This window comes from Meriones unguiculatus, chromosome 2 (assembly GCF_030254825.1).
Source record: "Meriones unguiculatus strain TT.TT164.6M chromosome 2, Bangor_MerUng_6.1, whole genome shotgun sequence".
Taxonomy (NCBI): Eukaryota; Metazoa; Chordata; class Mammalia; order Rodentia; family Muridae; genus Meriones; species Meriones unguiculatus.
The window spans coordinates 97,278,663-97,304,307 of record NC_083350.1 but is presented as its reverse complement, the minus strand read 5'-3'; the positions used below and the strand labels follow the sequence as shown (position 1 = coordinate 97,304,307).

The 25,645-nt window shown below is 42.8% G+C and overlaps 1 protein-coding gene across 3 annotated transcripts in view; it reads left to right on the top strand.

Annotated features, from left to right (window-relative positions):
• Positions 1 to 25,645, top strand: part of Ano4 (anoctamin 4) — a 400,373-nt gene that overhangs the window by 18,179 nt on the left and 356,549 nt on the right. For all 3 annotated transcript variants that reach the window (XM_060377883.1, XM_060377881.1, XM_060377882.1), the window contains exon 3: positions 7,877 to 8,128. In XM_060377883.1, coding sequence (XP_060233866.1) covers positions 7,877 to 8,128 — 252 coding nt within the window. The remainder of the gene's footprint in view (positions 1 to 7,876; positions 8,129 to 25,645) is intronic.

Sequence of the window (25,645 nt, the reverse complement as noted above, 5' to 3'; positions counted from 1 at the left end):
GAAACAAGCACAGTTCTTGAAAAGCGATTCAGAGATCAAAGTCAGTCCTGGTGACAACTGCATAGAGGACTCCAAGTAAGGAGTTGTGGGCTATGGACTGGGAATGAAGACATTCCTGATGAAACAGGAGAAAGAGCTAGTAGAAATGATATAGTGGTAGATATTTTGAGGGGAGGTTTTTCCTAAGTGCTGTTTTGAGTACTTTTTCTGTATTTTCTCATTTAATAATTACAAAGGTCCTGAGGTAGATAAAATTACTGCCTTCACTTTGTAGATAAGGAAGTTAAGACCCTGGGAAGGTAAGCAACTGCCTGTAGACTCATCGGTAGTAAGAACTGGTGTTTGCGCATAGGTAGCCGTGATTCTGTTGGGTGACACTCCTGTTACCTGGCATCTTGCACACAGGGGCAAATGCCCTTTCTTGGTCTAGGAGCTCTAGCTACCATGCCAGGGTGTATGGGTTAAACTGTGTCTCCCAAAAAGGTATCTTGAAGTTCCAGTCTTCAGGACCTGTGAATGTGACCTTATTTGGAAGTGGAGACTTTGAGAATGCCATCAAGTTAACATAACTTCATACTTGCTTAGCATGGGCCTAATCCTCCAGGGTGACTGTCATGAGACGGTTGCAGAGATACATGGGGACAAATGCCACGTGGCAATGGAGTAAGATGTCTATCAGCCAAGGAATAGCAATGAATTCTAGTAACACAAGAACCCGAGAGAAAAGCAAGGACCAGATTGTCCGGTGGAGCCATCAGAGGCTGTGTGGTCCTTGTGAAACCTCACTTTAGATTTCCGCTTTCCAGAACTGCGGAAGAATAGTCCTGTTTCGTTTGGCTGCAGTTTTGTGGCACTTGTTACAGGAGCGCTATAAATCTAGCCTCCGGAGGGGAGGTGGGGACAAGGGATGCTCAGTCTCCTCAGAGGTGATGATGTAACTAAAAGACTCCTGCTTCGCTTCCCTGATTGGCCAAGACTGGAGGGCACTTAGTGTTTCACTGAAAGGCAGAGGCAGGCTTTTTCTGAACTGTTGTGAGTGCACTCTGCTCTCCGCTTTCTCAGTGGCTTATCTTCATGGTGGCGGCCAGAAGGTAGCGACTCCTCAGGCCTCCTCTTGAGGAGTAGAGAGCCTTTTCCCTGAGGAACCTCAGCAGATTTGGCTGGTATCCTTAGGTTTATAGGGTCCCATGGCTAACCCTGAGCCAATCAACTAACCTTATCCCTCTCAGGGCCACTTGAGGGTCTGGACACGAGTGTGAGAATGAAATTAAATAGCCTGTTGTCAGTCACCACCCTCAGGGCTCCTCATGGGTGGGGCAGGTCCCCAAAGTCAAAGTCCAGGCTGTCGAAAGGGCACGAGATTCTGCAGAAGCAGCAGGCACCATCCATTCCCCACAGTCTGTCCAAAGACCGAGAGCTTCGGTAACATTTGTGGCAAATGCAGAAAAGAGTTAACTCCAGACTCTCAGTGCTAGAGGGAGGCCATCTTTCTTTGGATCATTTAAGGGATTCTGTTTGAAAACTTCTGGGTTTTTTTGTAATTTTTTAAATTATTATTATTATTATTATTATTATTATTATTGTCTACTGCCTTAGAGAACAATCATTCTGCCCAGCAGCCTCTGTATGTGAAGGATTCTAAGCTATAGGCCTGATGCATAATAATCCCTGCACAAGCTGCTGAAGCGGAGGTATGGGAAAGATCCCAAGCGCAGACAAACCACTATTCCAAAACGCTTCAGTGTGTCTTGGCTGACTCCTCACGACAGTTCTTACCCACGTGTGAGACGTGTAAGAACATCAGAGGTGATTAACGTCAGCTCTCTCCCCGAGACTGCCGACAGGGCTGAGTGTGCTTACCGTGGCTTCCTCCACAGTCTGAGCCTGGCAACTGACAACACTGATGTTGAACTCAGAGGCAACCTGTTGCCACCTCTCTCCCTGAGTGGACTGAGGTCGCAGGAGGGAGCACGCACTTCCCGCTAGTGTGACATCCTGTTGCTTCTGCGATGCCAGCTATCCCTGCGGCTGGCTGTTCCCCCAGAATACTTTGACCTCATTGCTACTTTTAAATTTAGAGTGTCCCATTTACATTTGATCATAATTATGCAAATCTTATTATAGCTCGTTTGTATCAATGAAATAGATTAAGATATTTGTTAATGAGCACCATTTCTGGAGCAAATGATGTGATAACTTTTAATGTTAAAAAAAAAAAACCCTTCAGTGCTGTGAACAGTATCTTTTTAGCATTAAGGCTAAAAGTTAACTATGATTTTGTATAGAAGCTGGGAAAGCCTGAAACCTTGGAGAATCCAGAGTTATTTTGAACCTCAAAAATGATTTGAAGGAAGAACTTATGCAGATGGTTATGGTTGTGGGTAATTTGGCATTATGTGTTTTATGTGCATATTTGGAGTATACAATATGATATTTGATGTATCACAAATATAATGTATTTGTGATATTTGATATAATAAAATGATTATTAAGAAAATTTTTCATAGCTATGGATCCCCAGTTATCTTTAATTTTGTGCTTCTAAATCTAGTCTTCTAGCAAACTTGCAGTGTATAATACAATGTCAAAAAATGACATTCATTCTAGTACTTATGTGGTAGATTGGTTTATCCTTGGCAACTAAAATATGGCATCTTTTGACTTACATCTCCCCATTCCTCCCTCCTACTCCGCTGAATTACATTTTACTCCCTGTCTCTGTGTACTTGGCATTATTTGACGTTTTCTTTCTTAAAAATTGCATTCACAAGTGAGGTCCTATGGTGTTTTTCTATGTGTGCCTGGCTTGTTTCACTTAGCAAATGTCCTTCTTGCTTATCATTGAAGTGGCAGGGTCTCTTTTACACAGGTTGAGCAAAGGTTTATAAGTTTTCTCGTTCTTAAATTATGATGCACTTAGAGAGCCTTAAACATACTTTCACAGTGTCCTCTTTTCTTGGCAGTGATCCAGAGGGGCTTGGGAAAGTGGAAGGAAAGGGAAGGAGACTTGAATGCGTAGGTTTTCAGCACTGACCATTTGATACTAATTGCCGCTGCTCTTCCTTGGGGAAGACTATTGTCGCTGCTCTTGGCCTTCCTTAGTGACTGTAGTTCTTTGTTTAGGGCTAAGGCCTTGTGATCCTTCTCCCCTTACACACTATATGTATGTGTATTGGTGGTATCCTTTTTCAAAGCATGTGAGCCAGCCATACTACTGAGATTGTAGGGATATAGCTTCTGACATTTTAAAGAGACACCGTCTCACAGTGTACATACAAGTAACATTATATGGACTGAGCAGGTTGCAGTTATATACTTAGTTATACACACACACATACACACACATATATACACACACAGAGTTAACAACAGTTAAAGAGGCTGGGAATTTAAAAGACAACAATGGGGGAGGGTGGTTCATGGGAGGGTTTAAACTACAGTGGTTCTCAACCTTACTAATGCTGCAACCTTTTAATACAGTTCTTCATGTTGTGGTGACCCCCAACCATAATATTATTTCATTGTTATTTCATGACTGTAATTTTGCTACTGTGATTATTTATAATGTAAATATCTGACATGCACAATATCTGATATGTAAATCCCAAAGGTCCATGGCCTACAAGTAGAGAAACACTGATTTAGAGGGAGGAAATGGACGGGGAGAGTGGGATGATTATACCACAATGCCAATCTAAAAAGAGAGACTAGAGTTTCTGAATGAAGTGACAGGCAAGAATTCTCGGGCATAAAAAGAAGGCATTATATTTTCAGTTTTTAAAAATAAGAAGGAATATAATAAAATGCCAGTTCCAATGGAGTATTCTGGAACTTCTTTTCTATAGTCTATACCATAGTAGGTGCAGAGGGTACTCAGGAATCGGAAGTTTAGTCCTAGAAGATAGCTGGGGCTCAGTCCCAGCAACAGCATTCAAGCTCCCCTCTGGTCCCTCAGTGTTTAGAACACTGAGATTTTGGTGAGCTCCAGGGTCGTCCTGACCCTCAGAAAAGGCTCACTCATGTTCCCTGCATCCCATGTGGTGCCTTCTATGAAGGGACCAATTGAGAAGCCTCAGGATAGCCCCTCAGCATGTTAGCACTTTCCTTTCCTCAAGTGTTCCGATGACTGGGGTCCCTCTGTGAACAATTGTCCAGAGAGGAAGAATCATGTAAGACTGCCTTTTCCGGGCACAGTTCCCAGGTGGAGCTCCCAACCCGCCCTTGACCCCTCTCTTAGCCACCGCGCCCTTAGAGCTGAAGCGCGCCTGTGTTGTGTTCAGTGTGTCTGGTCTTAACGCTTGACATATTTGTGTAGGGAAGGAGTACAGCTCACTTCAGCCTCAGTTTCTTCATCGGTCCTGGGGCTAACAGTGCATGACTGACAGGAATCTGGTGGCTTGACATGAGGGTAGTGCTGGTAGGTCCCTTGGTGCTGTGCTGGTGAATACTAGGAACACTGCCATTTTTTATTCCTTGGCTTCAACCGCAACTTGTGAGTAGCTGAAACCTGGTGTATGGCACTCGCCTCGTCTCTCTTCACCATCATTTCCATTTTTTTCAAACTTTCTGTCAGACGTGTTCCATTGACTGTTTCCATTGAAGCTCAAGTACCTGATGTCACAAGACACGCATGGCTTTCCTCAATCCTGGAAAAACCCAGCCCTTGTGGTCACCGCCATTGGGCTGAGGAACTTGCCATTCTCTTTGTCAGTCTTCACTGACACAGTATATCAGCTACCTTTCTGTTCCTCTGATAAAGTTCCATGGCCACGGCTACTCACAGAAGAAGGTGTCTGTTTGGGCTTATGCTCCTAGAGCAGCGGTTCTCAATCTTCCCAATGCGCAGCCCTTTAATACAGTTCCTCATGCTGTGGTGACCCCAGCCATAAAATTATTTTGTTGCTTCTTCATAACTGTAATTCTGCTACTGTCATGAATTGTAATGTAGATATCAGACCTCTAAATATCTGCTATGTGACTCCCAAAGGGGTCACATCCATATGTTGAGAACTGCCTGTTCTAGAGCAACGAGGGTCCTTCACGGCAGAGAGGCATGGTGGCAGGAGGAGGACTCCAAGAACTCGCAACCTCAATTGCAAGCCCTAAGCTAAGCGGGAAGAATGAGCAGGAAGTGGGGAGGACAATACGCTCTCAAAGCCCAACCCCCAGTGATGGACTTACTCCAGCCAAGAGGGAAAGTTCCACAACTCCCCAAACAGTGCTACCAACTGGGGAACAAGCATTGAAATGTCTGATCCCATGGGGGACATTTTCATTCAAACCGCCACAGGCAGTCAGCAATGAGCTGGTGGCTGCAGGCTCGTTCCCGTGTCCATGTTGCTGTGCCTCTGCACTTCTTTTTCTCTACTGATGTCAGTGCTTGAATTTGGACCTTTAATGACCTCCACATGACCTCTGGTCTACAGTCCTTCACATGATCTCCCTGCCGCCCTTTGTTGGGGAATTAAATGAGCAGAGGGTGTCAGCCCTGAGCCAAGTGGCTAAGGAGGGAAGTGAGAAAGAGAGCCAAATAGACAGACTGGAAAGGCAATCTGAAGATAAGTAAAGCATCCTCTATGTCAAGGGAGGCTCAGCTCAGAGCGCAGAAGTAAAGGCTTGTCTGTGAAGTGTGAGTAGGGACCATGCGATGTGAATCTATGTCTAGGTGGTGTCTAGCATGGTGTGGAAAGGTACAATAATTCAGTTCCTTCCACCTGCCTCCCTACACCTTCTGTCTTGCTGGGTCTCTCTATGTGTTAGGCCCAGCACGAGCCTAATTTTCAGAAAGGATGAAGGGAACTCAGGAGACCAGATCTCATCGTTGCAAAATCACAAGAGGTTTATTTTAACCATTGTGCAATGCGATCACCCCTGCTGGTCAGCAAGGAATGGCCCCAGGAGACAAAGGCCTTGGGATTTTAGAAGACAAGGCACGGGAATTTTGAGGTTGCAGTCTTGGTGAATCAGGATTGGATGAGGAAGCTATAAAGTAAGATAATTGGTTGGTCTTAGGTGCTCAAGCTTGGCCAGTCCTGCCAAGTGTGGATGCAGCTGCAATTAAAGGTGGGGGTGGTTAGCTCATCCTTGAAGATTGGGGCTGCAGGCTTTTGGCCATAGGTCGGGGTCTACTCAGAAGAAGGACTGAGGCCATCTGGGTTGGTTGCTAAGAAACACTATCTTGAAGACAAGGGTCTGAGCATTCTTTTTGCGGAGTGAAGGTCATTGCTTGCTCGCTTTTTTATATCTGTCCTCACAGATAGGGTCACATTCCTCCATTCTCTGGAAAGGTACTAAGAGGCTTTAGCTTTACCTGGACCTAAAACTCAAAACTATAGGCTTTAGAAGACATATAGGTTACAAAGTTAGTCTGATCCTTTCACATGGGCCCTTCCTCTACCTATGCCCCTCCAGTCCCTGCACACTAGCACCTTTGAGGCATCATGTCAGCATGCTAACACAGTGCAGAGAAGCCAGGAGCTTCCTGGAAGAGGTGATCGCTAGCATTAATGCAATCACAACAATGCTTACTTTACAGACCTTCAAGAACCTGGCTTTGCTTTGCCTTTCAGATAAAATCCAGCCTTTGCATCTCTACTGGTCTTATATTAACCCACCCTTTACATTTTGTGCTTTCTTCCTGCTGATACACATCACATCCCCATGCTCTCTACTTAATTTTCATATGCAAGAGCCTGCAGAGGCCAGGCATGCACAGCAGATGAGAGAAGAAGGCTGTGGGGGGAGGGGTATGGTGTTAGGGAGTGTGGGGACTGTGGCAGACCTAGTCACCCAGGAGGTGGCGCTTTTGTCATTCTAGCTGACAGCTGCCATGTAGGGATATGGGGCAGTATTGTTTAATATTCACGAGAAGATCAAGAGATTCTTTTATTCATGAGAAGTTTTAAAAAAAGGCTTTAGATTTTATTGTTGTCGCTACAGATTTTGCTTCAAATTACCAAAAAGGGTGGGATAAAGAAAATATGCTGATGTTGCAGAAGTTACAGATGATGAGGATCCCTAGGCCTAGATGTCAACTTTGTCTGTAAGGCTGTGTTCATGCCACCATCTCCTTGGCCTCACCTCTCCGACAGGGAGGGCCCTCTCCCTTGAACTCCTGAGGGGCAATTTCTGTTCTACTTCTCATCTGTTTCCTTCATCCTCCTAGTGCTGTGGGTAGTTGTAGTTTAGGGGAACCGCAGAGAATCTGGATTGAGATAGCTAAGGGCTTGCATTCTGACTTGGGCACATGTGGGCTACTTAGTCTAGAGAAAGCATAGCTATTTTTTGTAATCTATGAAGCTGAGCAGTTACTAGTGTCCTTTACAGTTGCTGTGTGGGTTAGAGATTGGCTATGTAGAGTGTCTAGCATCTATTTGGTCTACAATCGCTTTTTTAAAATCCAAGACCACGGGCACTGGAAAGATGACTCAGCAGTTGAGATGTTTGTTGCTTTTCCTGAGACTCACTCAAGTTCAGTTTCAAGCACACATGGTGGGTCTCACAATTGCCTGTAAGTTCAGCTGCTTGGGATTGGGCATGACTGTTGGTCCTCTGTGAACACCTCCGTGTGTGTGGCGTGCACGCGTGCACACACACACACAACAAAACTTCCATAACTGCAAATCTTATCTACTTTGTTAGAGTACCTAGAAAGCAAAGACTGGGTACCTAGCATACAGTATGCTTTAGTAAGTACAATGTGATTAGATCAGCATAATTTGTCAAGTGTGGCAACACCTGTCTGTTTATCGTGAGCATGTATTCTTACTACAGTCTTGGATTTGACTCACAGCTTGATAGTGTTGAGAAATGTTAACAACAAACGCTGCTTAAGGCTTTGATTGTGGTTACTGACCGAATCTGTTTATCTCAACAGGCTACGACGTTGCTGGGCCTGTTGCAATTGGACTCACCCACTGGAAGAATCCCTATGTGCAAGGCAGACCGCCCCTCCCATCAGATCTGCCCCTCTTCCTCTCAAAAGATGCAGGCATCCCTGTGTACCACCAGTCCTTCACCCGCAGAGCTGACCTGGCCACACCTTTGTCTTGTCCGGCCTCGCTGGCCATCACCCCAGTGCCTTCCTACAGCAGCAGCAGCCAGGAAACCCTGAGTCAAGACACAACAGGTAACAGTGTTGCTCTAGCTAAGGTTTTCACGCATTTTCCTGCTGAACAGATTGTTCCTATACTTCTGCTTGTGTGACACCCTGGACTTGCGTGCTATCTCCATCTTCCCTGTGTTTAATCACTTCGCTGGACCAGAGGGAAGACGTGTGGAGATGTGCAGCTGAAGGGTTATTCCGTTTGCTGAAATGTTCTCTAGGAATCAACCTCCAATTAAAAGTTAGGAGTCTGACAAAAGCGTGCAACTTTTTTGCTGTTTAATTTCGCTTCGAATACCTTAAAGCCAGTTCACTTTGCCTCATGAAACTGATCTGCGTCAGGGGGTCTTGGAAACCACTGCCCATGGGTGCAATCTGGCCAGCTAGCTTTCTGCTTCTGAACAGCCAAAGAATTAAGAATAGATTTATTTAAAAAAACCTTTGAAGTCCCACCAACATGACTGCCTAAATATGAGATGAACAAGGACAATAGACTCGCTGAAGCTGGTGGAGGAATGCGTGGGGGCGACTAAGGAATACTGAGAGTAGGAGAGGCTGTCCTTCCTCAGGGAGGGTCTGTCCTTCCTCAGGACACACCGATTGGTTACCCAACACCAAATGGACAGTCCTGAAAACATACATGCAAGTGACATCATACAGCCTGAGCAGGGTTATATTTGGGAATATACACGTGTCTATATATGTATTCACATATACATATATGTATGAAACACAACTAATCAAGGAAGAAGCCATGAATTTGAAAGAGAGCAAGGAAAGATATATGGGAAAGTTGGAGGGAGAAAATAGAAAGGAGAAATATTACAACTATATTATAATCTCAAAAAGAAAAAGTAGGGTATTTTTTACATTTTAAATGGTTAATAATAATGTCTTACGACATGAAAATTATATAAAGTTTTATTTCAGCTTCTTGCATCAGGTCTTGGATACAGCAATACTTTATGCATAATCTACAGGGATTTTTGTGTAACAATGCAGAATCGATTAACTGTAACAATTTGGTTTTGTTTTTTGAAGACAGGGTTTCTCTGTGTAGCCTTGGTTGTCCTGGACTCGCTCTGTAGACCAGGCTGGCCTTGAACTCACAGAGACCGGCCTGCCTCTGCCTCCCTGAGTGCTGGGATCACAGGCATGCACCACCACGCTCAGCCAATTGTAATTAATTTTATAGTCCATAATGCCTAAAATACTTACTGTCTGGTGCCTTTTCAGAAACTGTTTGCTAACCACTGGTCTATGTAATCCTTGAAAGTCATAACATAAACAACCAAGGCAAAATAAATAAATAAATAAAAATTATGACCTGTCTCTTTTGAAGTCGGGTGCAGAAAGTATGACCTATGCAAGGATATGTGCTCTCCGTTCTTGTTCCTGAAGTCTGTGCTGGAGGTCTAAGTGATGTAAAAATCTACGGTGCTCTAATTTCTTCTGTGGCTACAGAACTTAGAGATGAGGGTTTGACGAGCCGAATCCAACGTGCAGCCGCGTTGGGAGTCCCTGGCAAGCAACAGCTCACAGGTGCTGCCACCTAGAGACGGGATGCTGATGTTGCAGAAGTTACGGATGATGAGGCTCCCTAGGCTGATCCTCAGCAGCCTGCGATTGCCTCTCCTGGGCTTCTGAACGCTCACCCTCCTCACGTGCCCTGAGACCTTGCCCCCAAAGCGGCTGCGATCAAATCGCTCAGCTGAAATCTAAAGAATGTTAGGGCTCCAATACAAAACATAAGCTCTGCAGGTTTCTTAACCATCTTTTTTACTATCTTGACTGAGGGTCACTTTGGTTGTAGAGAAGTCTGTGGAGTAAGCTCAGAAATCTCTGGGAATTTGATTTTTTTATGAAGACAATTTAGTTTTTAGCGTGTGTGTGTGTGCGTGCATACGTACTTTGTGTTAACAGGTTCCTGTGGAGACCAGGAGAGAGTGTAAGATCCCCCCAGAAATGGAGTTAGAAAACAGTTGTTAGCCTCCGTGTGAGTGCTGGTAGCTGAACGCTGGTCCTCTGCAAGAGCAGCCAGTGCCCTTAACTGCTGAGCAGTCCCTCCAGCCCCAGACGGTTTGGTTTTATTGAAGAATGACTGTGCTTCCTCTAGACCAATAGTACTTAAAGTGAAGAAATCAAATACTTTTGTGGCCACAGTAAGGGGGGTAAGGGGGTTGTGGCATTTTTCAGCACAGAGGAGTGTGAAATGGGAGCGGCCTGGTGAGCGTTTTTACATTCCCCATCAGTCGTCCCTTTTCTTCCCATGGAGCAGTGTGCAGAAGCAGGCTCAGTTTGGAAAGAGGTTTCTATTTTTAACTTGCAGGTCTTCAAAAAACAATATAAATGCTCTTAATTCTCTTCATTTCAGAGCTTTCTTTCAACAATAACATTGAATTTTTCCGTTTAACTATTTGTTATTATTTTATCATTATTATTGATGCTTCTGTTGTAGGATTTGGGAAAGCTTTGCTTCCTTTCCTTATTGTTTCAAAATACATTTAATTTATTTATGTTTTCTTTATTAGTTTTCCTTCTGTTGCTAAGCAGAAGAAAATTCTGGGGTGAGAAGAGTCAGTGAAACTGTACAGGTCTTGGAAACTGCAAACCTTGCCAGATGTCTTTTCACAAATCTAATTTTTTTTTAAATCTCTGTAAACCTCAACACTGATACAAAACAGCTGAAGAGGTTTACGAATATGTAACTGGACAATTATTTACTGATTATCAGGATTTTCTTATATCTATGAGCTCCCATAATCACATTTAAAAATCATTTTCCCACATTTTATATACACCATCATTCTACAGTTCTGGGGTGAACTAAATGCATAGACGCTCTTGAGCTCTCATTGTATTCTCCATTTTTTAATATGTTTTTTTTTCTCTTTGAGAATTTCATATAGTGCATTTTGGGTATACTTCCTCTTCTTCCCCAGCTCCTCTCAGATCTTCCACTACCTTCCAACTTTCTGTCCTTTTTTTTTTAATTTAATAACCCATTTAGTCCAATTTGTGCTGTCAATATACTTGTGGGTATGGAACCATCACTGGAGCCTAAAGAAAACTAAGTTTTCCTTCGCCGGGAGTAATCAACTGTTTCTGTGTTTGACGTGAGGGGTGGGGGCTCATGAGTCCCTTCCCTCTTCAGGCTGTTTCTGTTCTTGACACTGCTCTACTCTCTTGTCCTTCTCGTCACTGTACTGTAGGTCCCTGTTCATTAGTCTTAGCCCCATTTTCCAGTGTGTGTAGTGAGGAAGCTGTGAAACCCTGGATAGACGGCTCCTTCCTCATGACAAATGATGTTTTTTTTCGGTAAATAAACCACAGCAGGTAAAGTTGAAAAAAACACTCTCTAGTACTGGCATGCTCAATCTGTCCGTCCATCTGTCCATCCATCCAATGCATACTAAGTTCTTCTCCTTTCTGTGCACTGTAATATCTTCAGATAAACAATTAAGACAGACACCACAACTCTCCCAAGGAAACCAATGCTTAGAGGGAAAAGAAAAAAAAACAGATAAGAAACAAGTGTTCTAATTTAGTGTAATAAATGTTAAAATGGAAGTATGCTGGCTAGTTTTATGTCAGTTTGACACAAGGTAGGGTTATCTCAGAGGAAGGAACGTCAACTGAGCAAGTGCACGTGTAAGATTGGACAGTGGCAAGCCTGTAGAGCATTTCTTAGTTAGAGATTGATGGGGGAGGGCCAGCCCATTGTGGGTGACACCGTCCCTGGGCGGGTGGTCCTGGGGGCTAGAAGAAAGCAGGCTGAGCAAGCCATGAGGTGCATGCCAGTAAGCAGCACCCCTCCGTGGCCTCTGCAACAGCTCCCGCCTCCAGGATCCTGCCCTGTGTGAGTTCCTGTCTGGACTTGCTTCAGGGATGAACTGCCATGTGGAAGAGAAAGTAAAATAAACTCTTGACTTCTCACGTGACTTTTGCTCATGCTGTTTCATCAGAGCAATAGAAACCCTAACTAAGGTAATAAGATTTCACAGTGAGGAGTCACATACATGCACAAATTCTTGGGACCCAAAGTGTTTCAAAATTTAGAATTTTTTTGAAATGTTTTTATATACATAATAATACATCTTGAAGGTGGAACCCAAGCCTGAATATTGACTTCATTTAAATTTCACATGTGTTATTTAGAAAACATGAGGTAATTTTATACAGTATTTTTGGTATACTTGTGTTTTAACTGTGACCTACCACTTGAAGGTCAGGTGTGGAATTTGGCACTTGAAACATATGTTGGTACTCAAAAGGCACTGGATTTTGGAGTACTTTAGGCTCTTTAAATTGGGGATCCTTAACTTATAAATTTATAATATATTATTAAAGAATATAACATTATCTGACAAATTAGAATGTTTAGTTATAGCTGTATACTGGACTTTTCAATTTTAGAGTTATACCCTGGATGGAACTTTTTAAAAAAATAAACATTTTTTAAAATTTTAATTTTTAAAATTTATTACAATTTATTCACTTTGTATCCCAGCTGTAGCTCCTCCCTCATCCCCTCCTAATCCTGCCCTCCCTCCCTCTTCTCCTCCCATGTCCCTCCCTCACTCAACTGATAGGGGAGATCCTCCTTCCCTTCTGATCCTAGTTTATCAGGTCTCATCAGGACTGGCTGCATTGTCTTCCTCTGTGGCCTGGTAAGGCTGCTCCTCACTCAGGGGGAGGTGATCAAAGAGCCAGCCACTGAGTTCATGTCAGAGACAGTCCCTGTTCCCATTACTAGGGAGCCTATTTGGAGACTGAGCTGCCATGGGCTACATCTGTATAGGGGTTCTAGGTTATCTCCATGAATGGTCCTTGGAGTATCAGTCTCAGAAAAGACCCCTGGGCCCAGATATTTTGGTTCTGTTTCTCTCCTTGTGGAGCTCCTGTCCCCTCCAGGTCTTTCTATCGCCCCCTTCTTTCATAAGATTCCCTGTACTCTGCCCATAGTTTGGCTATGAATCTCAGTGTCTGCTTTAATACCCTGCTGGGTAGAGTCTTTCAGAGGCCCTCTGTGGTAGGCTCCTGTCTTGTTCCTTGTTTTCGCCCTCTTCCAATGTCTATCATGTTTGCCTTTCTGAATGAGGATTGATCATCTTGCCCAGGGTCCTCCTTCTTGCTTAGCTTCTTTAGGTGTACAGATTTTAGTATGTTTATTCTAAATTATATGTCTAATATCCACTTATAAGTGAGTATATACCATTTGTGTCTTTCTGCTTCTAGGATACATCACTCAGGATGATCTTTTCTATTTCCTACCATTTGCCTGCAAATTAAATGATTTCCTTGTTTTTAATAGCTGAGTAGTGTTCCATTGTGTAAATGTTCCACAATTTCTGTATCCATTCCTCAATTGAGGGACACCTGGATTGTTTCCAGCTTCTGGCTATTACAAATAAAGCTGCTACAAATATGGCTGAGCAAACATTCTTGTTGTGTACCTGAGCATATTTTGGATATATGCCTAGGAGTGGAATAGCTGGATCTTGAGGAAGTGCTATTCCTAATTGTCTGAAAAAGTGCTAGATTGATTTCCAAAGCGGTGTACAAGTTTACATTCCCACCAGTAATGGAAGAGGTTCCCCTTTCTCCACAACCTCTCCAGGAGGTGTTGTCACTTGAGTTTTTGATCTTAGCCATTCTGATGCGTGTAAGGTGAGATTTCAGGGTCGTTTTGATTTGCATTTTCCTGATGACTAAGAATGTTGAGCATTTCTTTAAGTGTGTTTTTGACCATTCGATATTCCTCTGTTAAGAATTCTGTTTAGCTCTGTACCCCATTTTTTAATTGGATTATTTGATATGTTGCTGTTTAATTTCTTGAGTTCTTTATATATTCTGGATATTAGCCCTCTGTCAGATATAGGGTTGGTGAAGATCCTTTCCCAATCTGTAGACTGTCATTTTGTTCTGTTGACAGTGTCCTTTGCTTTACAGAAAGTTTTCAGTTTCATGAGGTCCCATTTATTGATTGTTGATCTTAGAGCCTGTGCTGTTGGTGTTCTGTTCAGGAAGTTGTCTCCTGTGCCAATGAGTTCAAGGCTCTTCCCCATTTTTTTCTTCTAACAGGTTTAGTGTGTCAGGTTTTATATTGAGGTCTTTGATCCACTTGGACTTTAGTTTTGTGCAGGGTGATAAGTATGGATCTGTTTGCATTTTTCTACATGTAGACAACCAGTTAGACCAGCACCATTTGTTGAAGATGCTGTCTTTTTTCCAGTGAATGGTTTTGGCATCTTTGTCAAAATTACCGTGTCCATAAGTGTATGAGTTTATTTCTGGGTCTTTTATTCGATTCCATTGATCCACCATTCTGTTTCTATGCCCATACTCTGCAATTTTTATTACTGTTGCTCTATAGTACAGTTTGAGATCAGGGATGGAGATACCTTCAGAAGATCATTTATTGTAGAGGATTGTTTTAGCAATTCTGGGTTTCTTGTTATTCCATATAAAGTTGAGAATTTTTCTTTCCAGGTCTGCAAAGAATTGTGTTGGTAATTTGATGGGAATTGCATTGAATCTGTAGATTGCTTTTGGTAAAATGGCCACTTTCGCTATATTAATCCTGCCAAGCCATGAGCCCGGGAGATCTTTCCATCTTCTGATATCTTCTAATTCTTTCTTCAGAGACTGGAAGTTTTTTTCATACAAGTCTTTGACTTGCTTGGTTAGAGTCACACCAAGGTACTTTATGTCCTTTGTGGCTATTGTGAAGGGTGTTGTTTCCCTAATTTCTTTCTCAGCCCCTTTGTGTTTTGTATAGAAGAGGGCTACTGATTTTTTTTTTAAGTTAATTTTGTATCTAGTCACTTTGCTGAAGGTGTTTATCAGCTGTAGGTGTTTTCTGGTACAATTTTTGGTCTCACTCATGAATATTATCATATCATCTGCAAACAGTGATACTTTGACTTCTTCCTTTCCGAACTGAATCTCCTTCATCTCCTTTAATTGTGTTACTGCTCTAGCAAGTACTTCAAGAACTATGTTGAAGAGATATGGAGAGAGTGGACAGCCTTGCCTTGTCCCTGATTTCAGTGGGATTGACTTAAGTAAGTTTCTCTCTGTTTAGTTTGATATTGGCTATAGGCTTGCTGTATATTGCCTTAAATAAGCATTTTTAAAGATTTGTTTATTGTTTATACAGTTTTCTGCCTGCATGTACACCTACACTCCAGAAGAGGGCACCAGATCTCATGGTTGTGAGCCACCATATGGTTGCATGAATTGAACTCAGGACCTTTGGAAGAACAGCCTGTGCTTATAGCCTGTAAGACAACTCTCCAGCCTCCCCCCCCCCTTTTTCCCTTGACAGTCTTTAATGGAAGCTGTGTATGAGAGGCTTCTACACCTGCACCTTCTCAACTGTTTTGTCCTTGTATTTGCTCTTCTGCTTTCCTACTTGTCGAGACTTGGCGTCCTTTCAGGATTTTGTTGTGGTCTCTGACCAGCTTTAGCCGTGATAATCTCCTTGCTGTCATGGATGCCCACGTGGACGGTTGTGCCATAAGCTTTTCTGTGCTGCACTCATTCAGTGCAGATGACATACTTCTTCCTGTATACCTGGGCCACTTTGCCAATCTGCTGGCCTTTGTAGTGTCCTCAGAGAACCTGACCTTCATCATCCTTTCAAATGGGCAGGGAGCAAACATTATACTTCTATCTCAGCTCTTTGGAAAGAGGGGAAGACATGATCTTTCTCCAGATGTGAGACAGTGCATTGAAGTGCCGTTTGCAGTTCTTGCTTCTGCCAGAAGTCATGAAGGGATTGAACTTTGTTTTGGTGGCTAGCAAAAGGAAAGAGGGCTGGTAGCTTTCTTAAAGTTGAATTTTTCATTCCATTTAATTGTGGCAGAGTCCTTTTTTTTTTTTTTAAGGTTCAGACTGTTATAACAAAAATACCATACACTGAGCTGCTTAAATCACAAATAGTTATTTATTATCTTTAAAAACATGTAGGCTGGGAAGTTCAAGATCAGGGCACTGGAAGACTTAGTTTAAACATGATTAATTTTCATTCCATAACATTGTAATCCCAATTTTATAGATAACATAATGGATCTCAGTGAGGTGTTTTGTTTGTTTGTTTTGTTGTTGTTGTTGTTGTTGTTTTGCTTTGTTTTGTTCTGTTTTTCTCAGTCAAGATCTCTCTATGTAGCTCTGACTGTCCTGAAACTAACTCTATAGACCAGGCTGGCCTCCAGCTCACAGAGATCCACCTGCCTCTGTCTCCCAAAGTGCTGGCATTAAAGGTGTTCTCCACCACTGGCCCGGCTGTGCTCCAACTTCTTAGGAGAGTTAATAATCCTTTTCATGAGTGTTCTTTCTCATGGCCAGTTGCCTCCTAAGACACTGTCTCCAAAGACATCCCATGGGGACTAGAATTTGAGCAGTTGAGATTTGGCAGGACACAGGCTGTTGAACTGTTCAGATTCATAAGCCTCAAACTTGGTGTCTTTATACTGAACCTTCTGCTGGCTTTCAGCCTCTCTAGTCAAGCAGACATCTATTACAGCAACTTAGAAACTCTCTCTAGTTAATACCTTCTTCTCCATCCCTCTGACACCTCTCAGCTCAAACTCTTATTTCTCTTAGTCCAGTGGAGCACTCTTCTTACCAGGCTCTTTATACCTTCCCTTCTGTGTCCCGAACTTTCATGTTCTAGAATTTATTCTGTCCTCTTTCTTCCTTCTCCCCTTTCTCTTCCCTCTCCATTCCTCTTCCTCCTTCTCTCTTCTTCTTTCCTTCTTTTTCTTTTTCTTCTTTTCTCCCTCCCTCCCACCTTCCCTCCCTTTCTGCTTCCCTCCCTCTTACCTTCCCTCCCTTTTTCCTCCCCTTCTTCTCTTTCTCCCTCATTCTACCATGCCTTCTTCTCACATCATTTCTCTGTTCCCCCCAATCCCAGTTGAAAGGTTCTGTTACTTCCTCTTGTTATTGGGATAAGGTGCAAACACTTCATACACGGTATGCAAGGGCCTTTTTGACTAGCTTCTGACCATTCTGTACAGATGCATCTACACAGTGGTCTGCAACTGTTCCCTAAGAGCCATGATCTTGCTTGCTCTTATTGGACCAGCTATGTGTATGCCCTTCCTTATAATATCCTCCTGGAGAATTCTTACTTATTCTTTAAACTAGTGAAGAAATGACCCTTCTGTGAACTCATTCCTTCTTTCCTTCACTACCTTGTCATTCTTTCTGACTCTATTAGCAGTTCCTTTAGATGTCGTGCTTTCTGCTGTGAAATACATAGACAGAAAGTCCAGCACACATCTAATAACAATTCCATTCTGGACTAAGAGAATGGAAACAAAAGGGAAAGACGTACTCAAGAAATGTCAGAAACAGCTGGAGGGAAAAGAAAAATTATCTAGACTTTCTGGTAGTAATGACAGAGAGCAGGAGCAGTGTGTTAAAATCTTCAAAGTCCTGAAGGAAATGAGAATTAATTCAGAATCCTAAATTTGGCTAGAACATTTTTGGAAAAAATTACTTGAAACTCTACCCTAAGCTCATCTCCTGAAATAATGATGGATATGCCTGTTTTAGAAAAGAAATGACTTGAACCTACAAGAAATGGCCAAGATGAAAGAATAAATGTCACAATGTGTTATATAATGTGTTTGTATTTTAATTTTGAAAGATCCTTCTAGAAGGCACGTTTTAACTAAAGGTGATTCTGTTGACTTTTGCCAATGTTTGCAGATGTGACTGAGAAGGAAGTATTATAGGTGTTTCAAGGGTAGAGCCCAGGGCTGTGACTCTTCATCTTATAACACACAGCATCGACTCAGTATCCCATATTCAGTGCCAATCCCTAGCCCTCTTGGCCTCCTTAAGTTCTCTTCCTATGCATTATAGCAAGGTTTTGCAGTGGGTTCTCTCCTTCAAAGCGTTTGTAGGCTCCTCTCTGGCTGTCCCTGATAAAATACATTCTTAATACATTTGCCTTCTTTTACCTTTCACTGTGTCCTTTATCTCACCCTGAACCGTCCCTCAGTATGCACATGGGCCTATTCTTCTTTGCTTATACCCTCTTTGGTACCGTGGGCATGTTGATGTGACTAATGATTAGCTTTTAGGGTTGCTCTGTCATTGGGAGGATATTTGACGGTGCCTCTGGCGAAAGTTCCCACTCTGTTTCAGTTGTAACAGCCGCAACTGTCTCGGCATCTCTAGATGTTCCCTCAGAGAGTAAAGCCTTCTCGGTTGAGAACCACTAACTTACACTAACTGGCCTTGCTCTCTGAATCTCTGCTGGTGAGAGTCTTCTGGTAACTCACTCCCGAGAGTGGGTTCATGGGTTTGAATGAGTCTATACCCCATTTTAATAAATGTCTTTTGCGGACTGTGCCTTGCAGTCTGGAGGAAGTTACCCCCCACTCAAAGGTAGAGATTTTTTCCCCTAAAGGTGAAAGCAACACCATTGACTCCTGCTTTCTTATTCCAGTCCCCAGTTTACACTCTGAAGTCATGTTGAAGCATGTATCTTCTGCTGGTGGACTCTGCCTCTCTCCGTGTTCTTCTCTACGTGAGAACTCACTCCTCCTGTTCTGTACTAGCCCTCTGCAGGCTCCTGTGTCTCACCTTTTCCTTCACTGTCTGCTAGAGTGGGTTTTAGAAAGGGAACATTGTCTGGGCGTGGTAGCACACACCTATAATCCCAGCACTTGGAGAGGCAGAGGCAGGCAGATCTTCCTCCGTAAAGCAAGTTCCAGGGCCAAGGTCACACAGAGAAACCTTGTCTCCAAAAGCCAAAGGGGAAAGAGAGAGAGAGAGAACGTTAATGGATTACAACATTCGTACGGGCTTTCGAAGCGTGTTCCTCATTAGTGGAAGAGCATGAAGATGTGAGATGACTACTCTTCGTTTTGTTTACCTTGTGCACCTAATGTCTGGGCAGAGCTCTCGTCTCTTGTTATGAGACCGGAAATGCTTTTTCTCCCTTCCTGGTTACCTTGTGGGGCTTTCTGGTAGATACAGAAATGTGTGTGAGTTCTGAATTCTTGACTTATCTCTGCTGGTGGTGAAGTAATGAGTTTGCCTGGGGTATACAGTTTCTTAAAATAAGTGCTCATTTAATAGCATGAATTCAGTAGCTTTCAACAAATTATGACCAGGCATTTTCAGGGTTCATGCCAAAGGAAGCATGGAGAAGCTAAATTTTCAGAGGCTGGATGCCTTTAATAAGGACCCTGCAACGTGAGCTACTGATAATTCTTTATACAGAGTAATCTGACCTAGTTAGAGATCTCTGTGTGGTACAAGTTGGGGTCGGCCTGTGCTTTAGAACTAAGAATGATTTCAAATGTTCATTTAACAGGAGAATTGGCTGTGAGAAGTAAATCACTGAGTTTTGCTCAAGTTTTCTGTTTCCCTAAATTTGATTTTTCTTTTCAGAATTCAAGGCTGTTTCCTAGTGTAGTTCCTTCTCTGTGTACAGCAGGCGTTTTTGTGTAGAGGATTGAAAACAGCAGTGAATCCAGGAACAACTTACGGCTCACAGGGACAAAGTCAGTTAAACGACATGGTTATGAAGTTACTTGAGAATTATGGTAAGAAGCTGAAAGAACTTGAATTAAAACTGCCCTAGGATGATGCATTGCAGAATTGAACATTAAGATGCTCCATTAGAGTTGCCCATTCCGTTATCCAAACTCTCACCACGCAAAGTGTGTGTCACTGGCGATAGGAGGACCTGGGCTAGAGACAGCTTTAGTAGCGCTTGGAAACAATGGCCTGTGGTGTGTGAGTGAATGGGTGCCACAGTACCTTCCAGTGTAATTAAAACCAAAGCTCATTTCTGCTGCCGTGGTTAACACCATGACCAAAAAACAATTCTCCATCACACTCCCAAGAAACAACCAAGCATTGGGGACAATATAACCTCAGTGTCAAAGACACCCAGTATCATCTTATGGCTCATATAAATGAATTTGGACATTGAGTCATCATTAAAATAACTGGGGCCTTTAAAACAAAATGGAAGCTCTGTGGCTTGAACGAGTAATCCTCAAGATTTATCATGCACACAGTAAGCTTGAGATTTTGTTGAACTGCTGACCCTCCTTCGGTTGGCCTGGGCAGTTGGTGGTGAGGACCTGTATTTCTATCCTATTTTTCCAGTGATGTCTGTGCTTCTCGCTCAGCACTTGGAACTAATACAAGACACAGATAAAAACAATCTTAAGCCGAAGCATGTCGGGTAAGCAACAGGTAGATGTTATGAAAGATAGAAGTGATCTTAAAGGGCTCAGGTGATGTTGTCTTTATCAAAACATTGTCTCGGAGTTCCCAAAACAGCATTTCCAACATTTGCTCCATCCCTCTAAGAGCTGTAAGTGGAAGGCCTTGCTTACACCCTGCCGCCACTGACTCGGGAGATAATGCTCTGACTTCTCCCACAGACGATGAAGCAAAATGCCAACACGATGCTGCCTGAAGAGGGATCATAGTACTCTTAGCTCCCTTCCCCTGGAAACAGATTCTGAGTCACAGATCTACATGTGTGAAGGTTACTGAAGCAGTTCTTGGGAGCAGTCAGTGTGGATACATGCTTGAGTAGAATGGTAAAGAAAGATGCCCCGACAGAGCGAAGGTTTGAAAAATGGTGCAGAACAAGGAAAATCTCAGACAATTGCAAGGGATATCTGGAGCTCAGACCATGCTCCAAGATGTCCCATAGCAAGGTATTTGTGCCCTACCATCGCTGCTTGTATGAAAGCGGCCACAAGGAAGAGGTGTGGCCTTGAAATTCTCTGTGTGGTCAATTCTCTAGAAAGAGTTAGCTGAAAGCCAGCATTGCCAACATCCAGCATAGCCCTGCAGACTGCAAACTGTCACATCAGGTGATTAAAATGAAGTGGTTAAGAGGCTGTAAAGGAAATGCAAATTGGAGAGCACAAAAGAATTCTCAGTGAGACCACAAGCTGGAGAAGCTCTGCAGGCCTTTGAGTTGGAGTTGGGGGTGGGTGGTGATTGACAACTTGTATGTTGAAGTGCTGAGTTGAAGTGGGATGGAGCTTTTAAAATTACATTCTATCTATCTATCTATCTATCTATCTATCTATCATCTATCTATCATCTATCTATCATCTATTCATGTGTGTGTGTGTGCGTGTGTACATGCACATGTATGTGTGCCATGTCACATGGGTAGAGGCAAGGGAACAACTTGTTTCAGTCATTTCTCTCCTCCCATCATGTAGGACCCAAGGATAGAACTCAGATCAAGCGTGGCTGCAAGCACCTTTATATGCTGAGCCATCTCACCATCCCCCTGGGCTAAGACTTTTGAGATCTGGTTTACCAGAATTCAGTTAGTGGGATTGTGGACACCAGTCAGCAAGTGATTTTGCTAGTCTAGACCAATCAATCACAGAGTAACCAGGAGCTCTGAGGTTTGTGGAGGAAAAGTCCCAGAATCGGCTGTGATTTCCTAATGACCAGGAGCTGATGAATGTCTGGATTCTCATTCAGTTTGTAGTTTTTTCATTCAAAGGGTTGGATAGCACCCTCTGGTCATTGTCCCTAGCCCTGACGGTTTGTGGACACTACAGTTCTTATGTTTATCAGATGAGGAATACTAGAAGTGATTTAGGGCCATCACTGTATTATGGGGCTGCTAGTTATGCTTCTTATTCTAGGGTCTATGACACTTTTATTCATCACTGTTTGGGGGTTCTGGCTCTACTGGAGTGACCCAAACACATGAATTCTTTCTTTGTGAAATAACAGGGGAGCACACTAGCTCTAGGAGGAGACTGTGTTTAGGAGTGAGTATTAAATAACTGCACAAATAAGAAAATCTGGTTAGTTCAATAAAAGCAAAGAATGCTTATAGGTAGACCATTAAGCAGGAATGAACTTGGGCTAGGGATATGGGAAGAGACTGAAGGTATGGCAAAAGGTTAGGGGAGCTCATGGGCATCTTGGAGCCCACAGAAATTTAGTGAAATTGTGGACTAGAAGACCAAAGAGCTGGCTGCTGTCCTAAGATCTGATATGTATCATGTGGCTTTTATATAAAGGGCGTGACCTTTTGTGCCCAGTTTCTCCATCTGTGCAATGCTGTTATAAGGCTTAAAGAAGAGAAAACAGACAGGTGTGCTTTTGCAAACTCTGTCCTCTTAGTAGCCAGGCCACTCTACTGATGTCACCCTCTCCTTTGACCTGTCTCTTCTTTCCCTTTCGTAGGCTGGGCTTGTGGGCTGACTCTAGTTAGTTTCTGAATGCCAGGAAATTGCTTTCTCTTGACTTCTGGCATCCATTTTTTTAGGTTAACAATTAAATTAAAAGATACTTTTATATTATATATAATACATATAACATTTATATATATTATATATTATATTATATTATATTATATTATATTATATTATATATCCTCTCTTCCTTCTCACTTTTATTTACACACACACGAGAAAATACTTCAGAAAGTCATATGCAAACTCAATCCTTATTTGTCAGATGCTCTGATAGTTTTCAATCTATTTCATTACATTTTAAAATTGGACTAGTCAAGATGCATTAATGTGGTGTCATTGCCTACTGATGAGCTGCAGCTTGTAATTTAAACATTGACCTGAAGGAGTTTAAACACTGGTCTAGGTAAGGTCGGATCTATGACATAGCACCTCCTTCTGAAGATATGCGGGGACCCCAGAACCATATGCTAGTCCTCTAATACACGTGGACGCTCCAAGTGCCTAAGAAGTGACTTCATTTGAAGACCGGTTATTAATTTTACATTAAAACATCTATTATGCCATACCAATGAAGCGGTTTCTGCAGACCTGCAAAACTGTGAACTCTCAAAGGCTCTGTCTACCCTGACGTTTTCATTCGTTGAAGTGAGCAAAGAGCTGTGCTGAACTGTCCAGTTAACTGCTATCAGGGTAAAGCTGCCTACCAAATATTATGGTTTGGCTATTAAATATCTCCCCCCCCCAAAAAAAAAAAACAACCCTCATATGTTGAAAGCTTGATTTTCAGCTGTAAAGTCGTAAGTCCAGTAGGAAGAAGTTGTCAGTGTAGGTCTGTTGCTGAGTGGTATGCTGGGGTCCCAGGCCCCCTTCTCTCTTTTGCTTCCTAGCTACCATAATGTTATCAGCATCTCTGCACCACATGGTCCCACGTGATGGTCTGTCTCACCACAGGACCAAAGTGATGAGGTCAGGTAACTATGGACTCAAACCTATGGGCCAAAATTTTTCCTCTTTTGACAATGTTTGACTCAGGCATTTTGTTACCGTGACAGTAGACAGAGTAACATGTCACACCCCAGACCTCATTAAACATCCACTCAAGCGTCTAGACTCAGATGGGGCTGGCTATGTGGCTCTGCTTTCCAGTTGGATGGTGTCAGCTGATTCAGACCAACTTCAGCTAGAACGATGGGCTTGATTCAGCCCTGCTCTACCATCTCATCCTCCAGCAAGTAAGCTCTTGGATGTTCTGACAAGAGTGACAGGGGTGTAAGAGAAGAGATCAGGCTAATCAGGCAAACATCAAGCTTATTCTGGTAACAGATTTGCAAATATTCTATCAGCCAAAGCCATACTGCAGGGATGAGCCCAGAGTTTAAATAAAGATGGACAATACTTCAGCTGACAGCGAAACCATCTGGCCACCAGATATGGACTTGGGAATGGCAAATAATCCGTCACATCTATCTTACTTTCAGTCTACTGACCCAAAGCAGGTATTCAGGGCCAGAGGTGTTTGCCTGAAAGAGAGTCCTGTTCCCCTCCTCATTCCTTATTTATAGGACCTTTCTTCTACCTGTTTGTACCCACACTTTCTTATATAACCCTTTCCCCCTAGTGAAGCCCATCTTAGAAAAGTAAATGCCTGCAGGTCGCTTCCCTGTCAGTATATGAGGTGAGCCCGGAGCTCCCTGCATCCTCGCTGTGAATATAATATAGTCATAACACACATCAGATATTTCCCTCTCGTGTCTGTACTTACCAGAGACTTGCCATTGCCTTGTGGCATTTTGAGTTGGTTCATGACACTTTGCATCTAAACGAGAGGTTTTTAAGTAAAGCTACCACTGGTATACATAAAAATGTTCTTTGATCTCAACTTTTTTTTTTCCTAAGAGTTTGCTTTTTTTTTTTTTTTTTTTTCTGAATCTCTGTCTCTTGGACTGCTTTGCTGTAGAGTCTCACAGACTTGTCTTCTTCTATATTCCCCGTTTCAACAGCAGCATCGCCATCTATCCAGTTCTGAAAAGGGGAGCCGAGTCATCTTTACCCTCGGTTTTCACACTCATTATCTCTCCCCTTTAATGACTGGCCCCATTATCCAACCAGACACTGAAATTGCTCCTTGCTCATTTTCTGGCCAGGTTCTTTGCTAAGGACGGGGGATGAGAGAGTGACTCAGGCATGACTCTCCTTGAAGCTCAGCGTCTAGTCGAGGAGGTGAATTGTAGCTATGTAAGTCAGTGTGATGTGGGGCTATGAACAAAGTGTTCTCTTCTACCCCTGAGCTCATCCCACTGCTCGTCGGTTCTTGCTCATTCTTCCCCAGACAGGACTTTCAAATCCTACCCTCTTTTCTCTGCCCTGTGGCCATTGCCCATGCAGTGGTTCAAGGCTTGGTACTATTACCCAGCAGAACGGTTGCCTTCTGCCTGTTTTCCCTGCTTTCAGTCATTTCTCAGGCTGTCCTCTCACCTGACCCAAATGTTTTCTACTTGTTAAAGGAGCCTAAAACACTGATCTAAATCTGCTCTTTCTGTCTGAGAAACAATCACTGGGATGGAAAGTTCTTCAGTAAGTCATGCACACAATTATCAATTGGCCTGGCCATTCTACTCCTGAGTGTAAACCCAAAAGAATTTAGAGAAAAATACTCAAAAACTTGCAAGAAATGGCTATAGCATCACCATTTGCAGCAAGCAAAGAGCAGACACAGCACAAGGCTCATCAGTTGCTTAGTGAATAAGTGAAATGTTACATGTCTTCACAGTATAATATTACTCAGTCAAAAAGAGGGAAGGGGGATAATGCTGGCTGTAGTGACACATGCCTGTAATCCCAACACGTGGGAGGTTGAGACAGGAGGAATTTGTGAAGACCAGTCTGGGCTTGTCTCAAAAGACAAAACAAAACATAGAATAAATACTGCTGTGTGATGCAACATGGGTGAGCCTTGAAAATGTTATTCTAAATGAAAGAAGCTATCAATGGAAGTTAATCCAGTGTCAGATTCCATTTACATGCAATTTCCAGAACTGGCAAATCTATAGGGAAAGAAAGCCAAATCATAGTTCCCAGGGGCTTGGGAAGGGGAGAATGAGGAGTGACTGTTCAGTGTGTTTTGAGATGATGAAAGGAAAACAACACTTTAGAATTAGATGAGCTAGATAATGGTGATAATTTCACAGCAATGTATGCTATATATTTTATAATTATATGTATGTACACACTCAGGTATCCACACACACACACGTCATTGTATCTATTAAGGTTCTCTAAAGGAACAGAAAAAATAAGGTTTATTTGTGATATAGAAGGA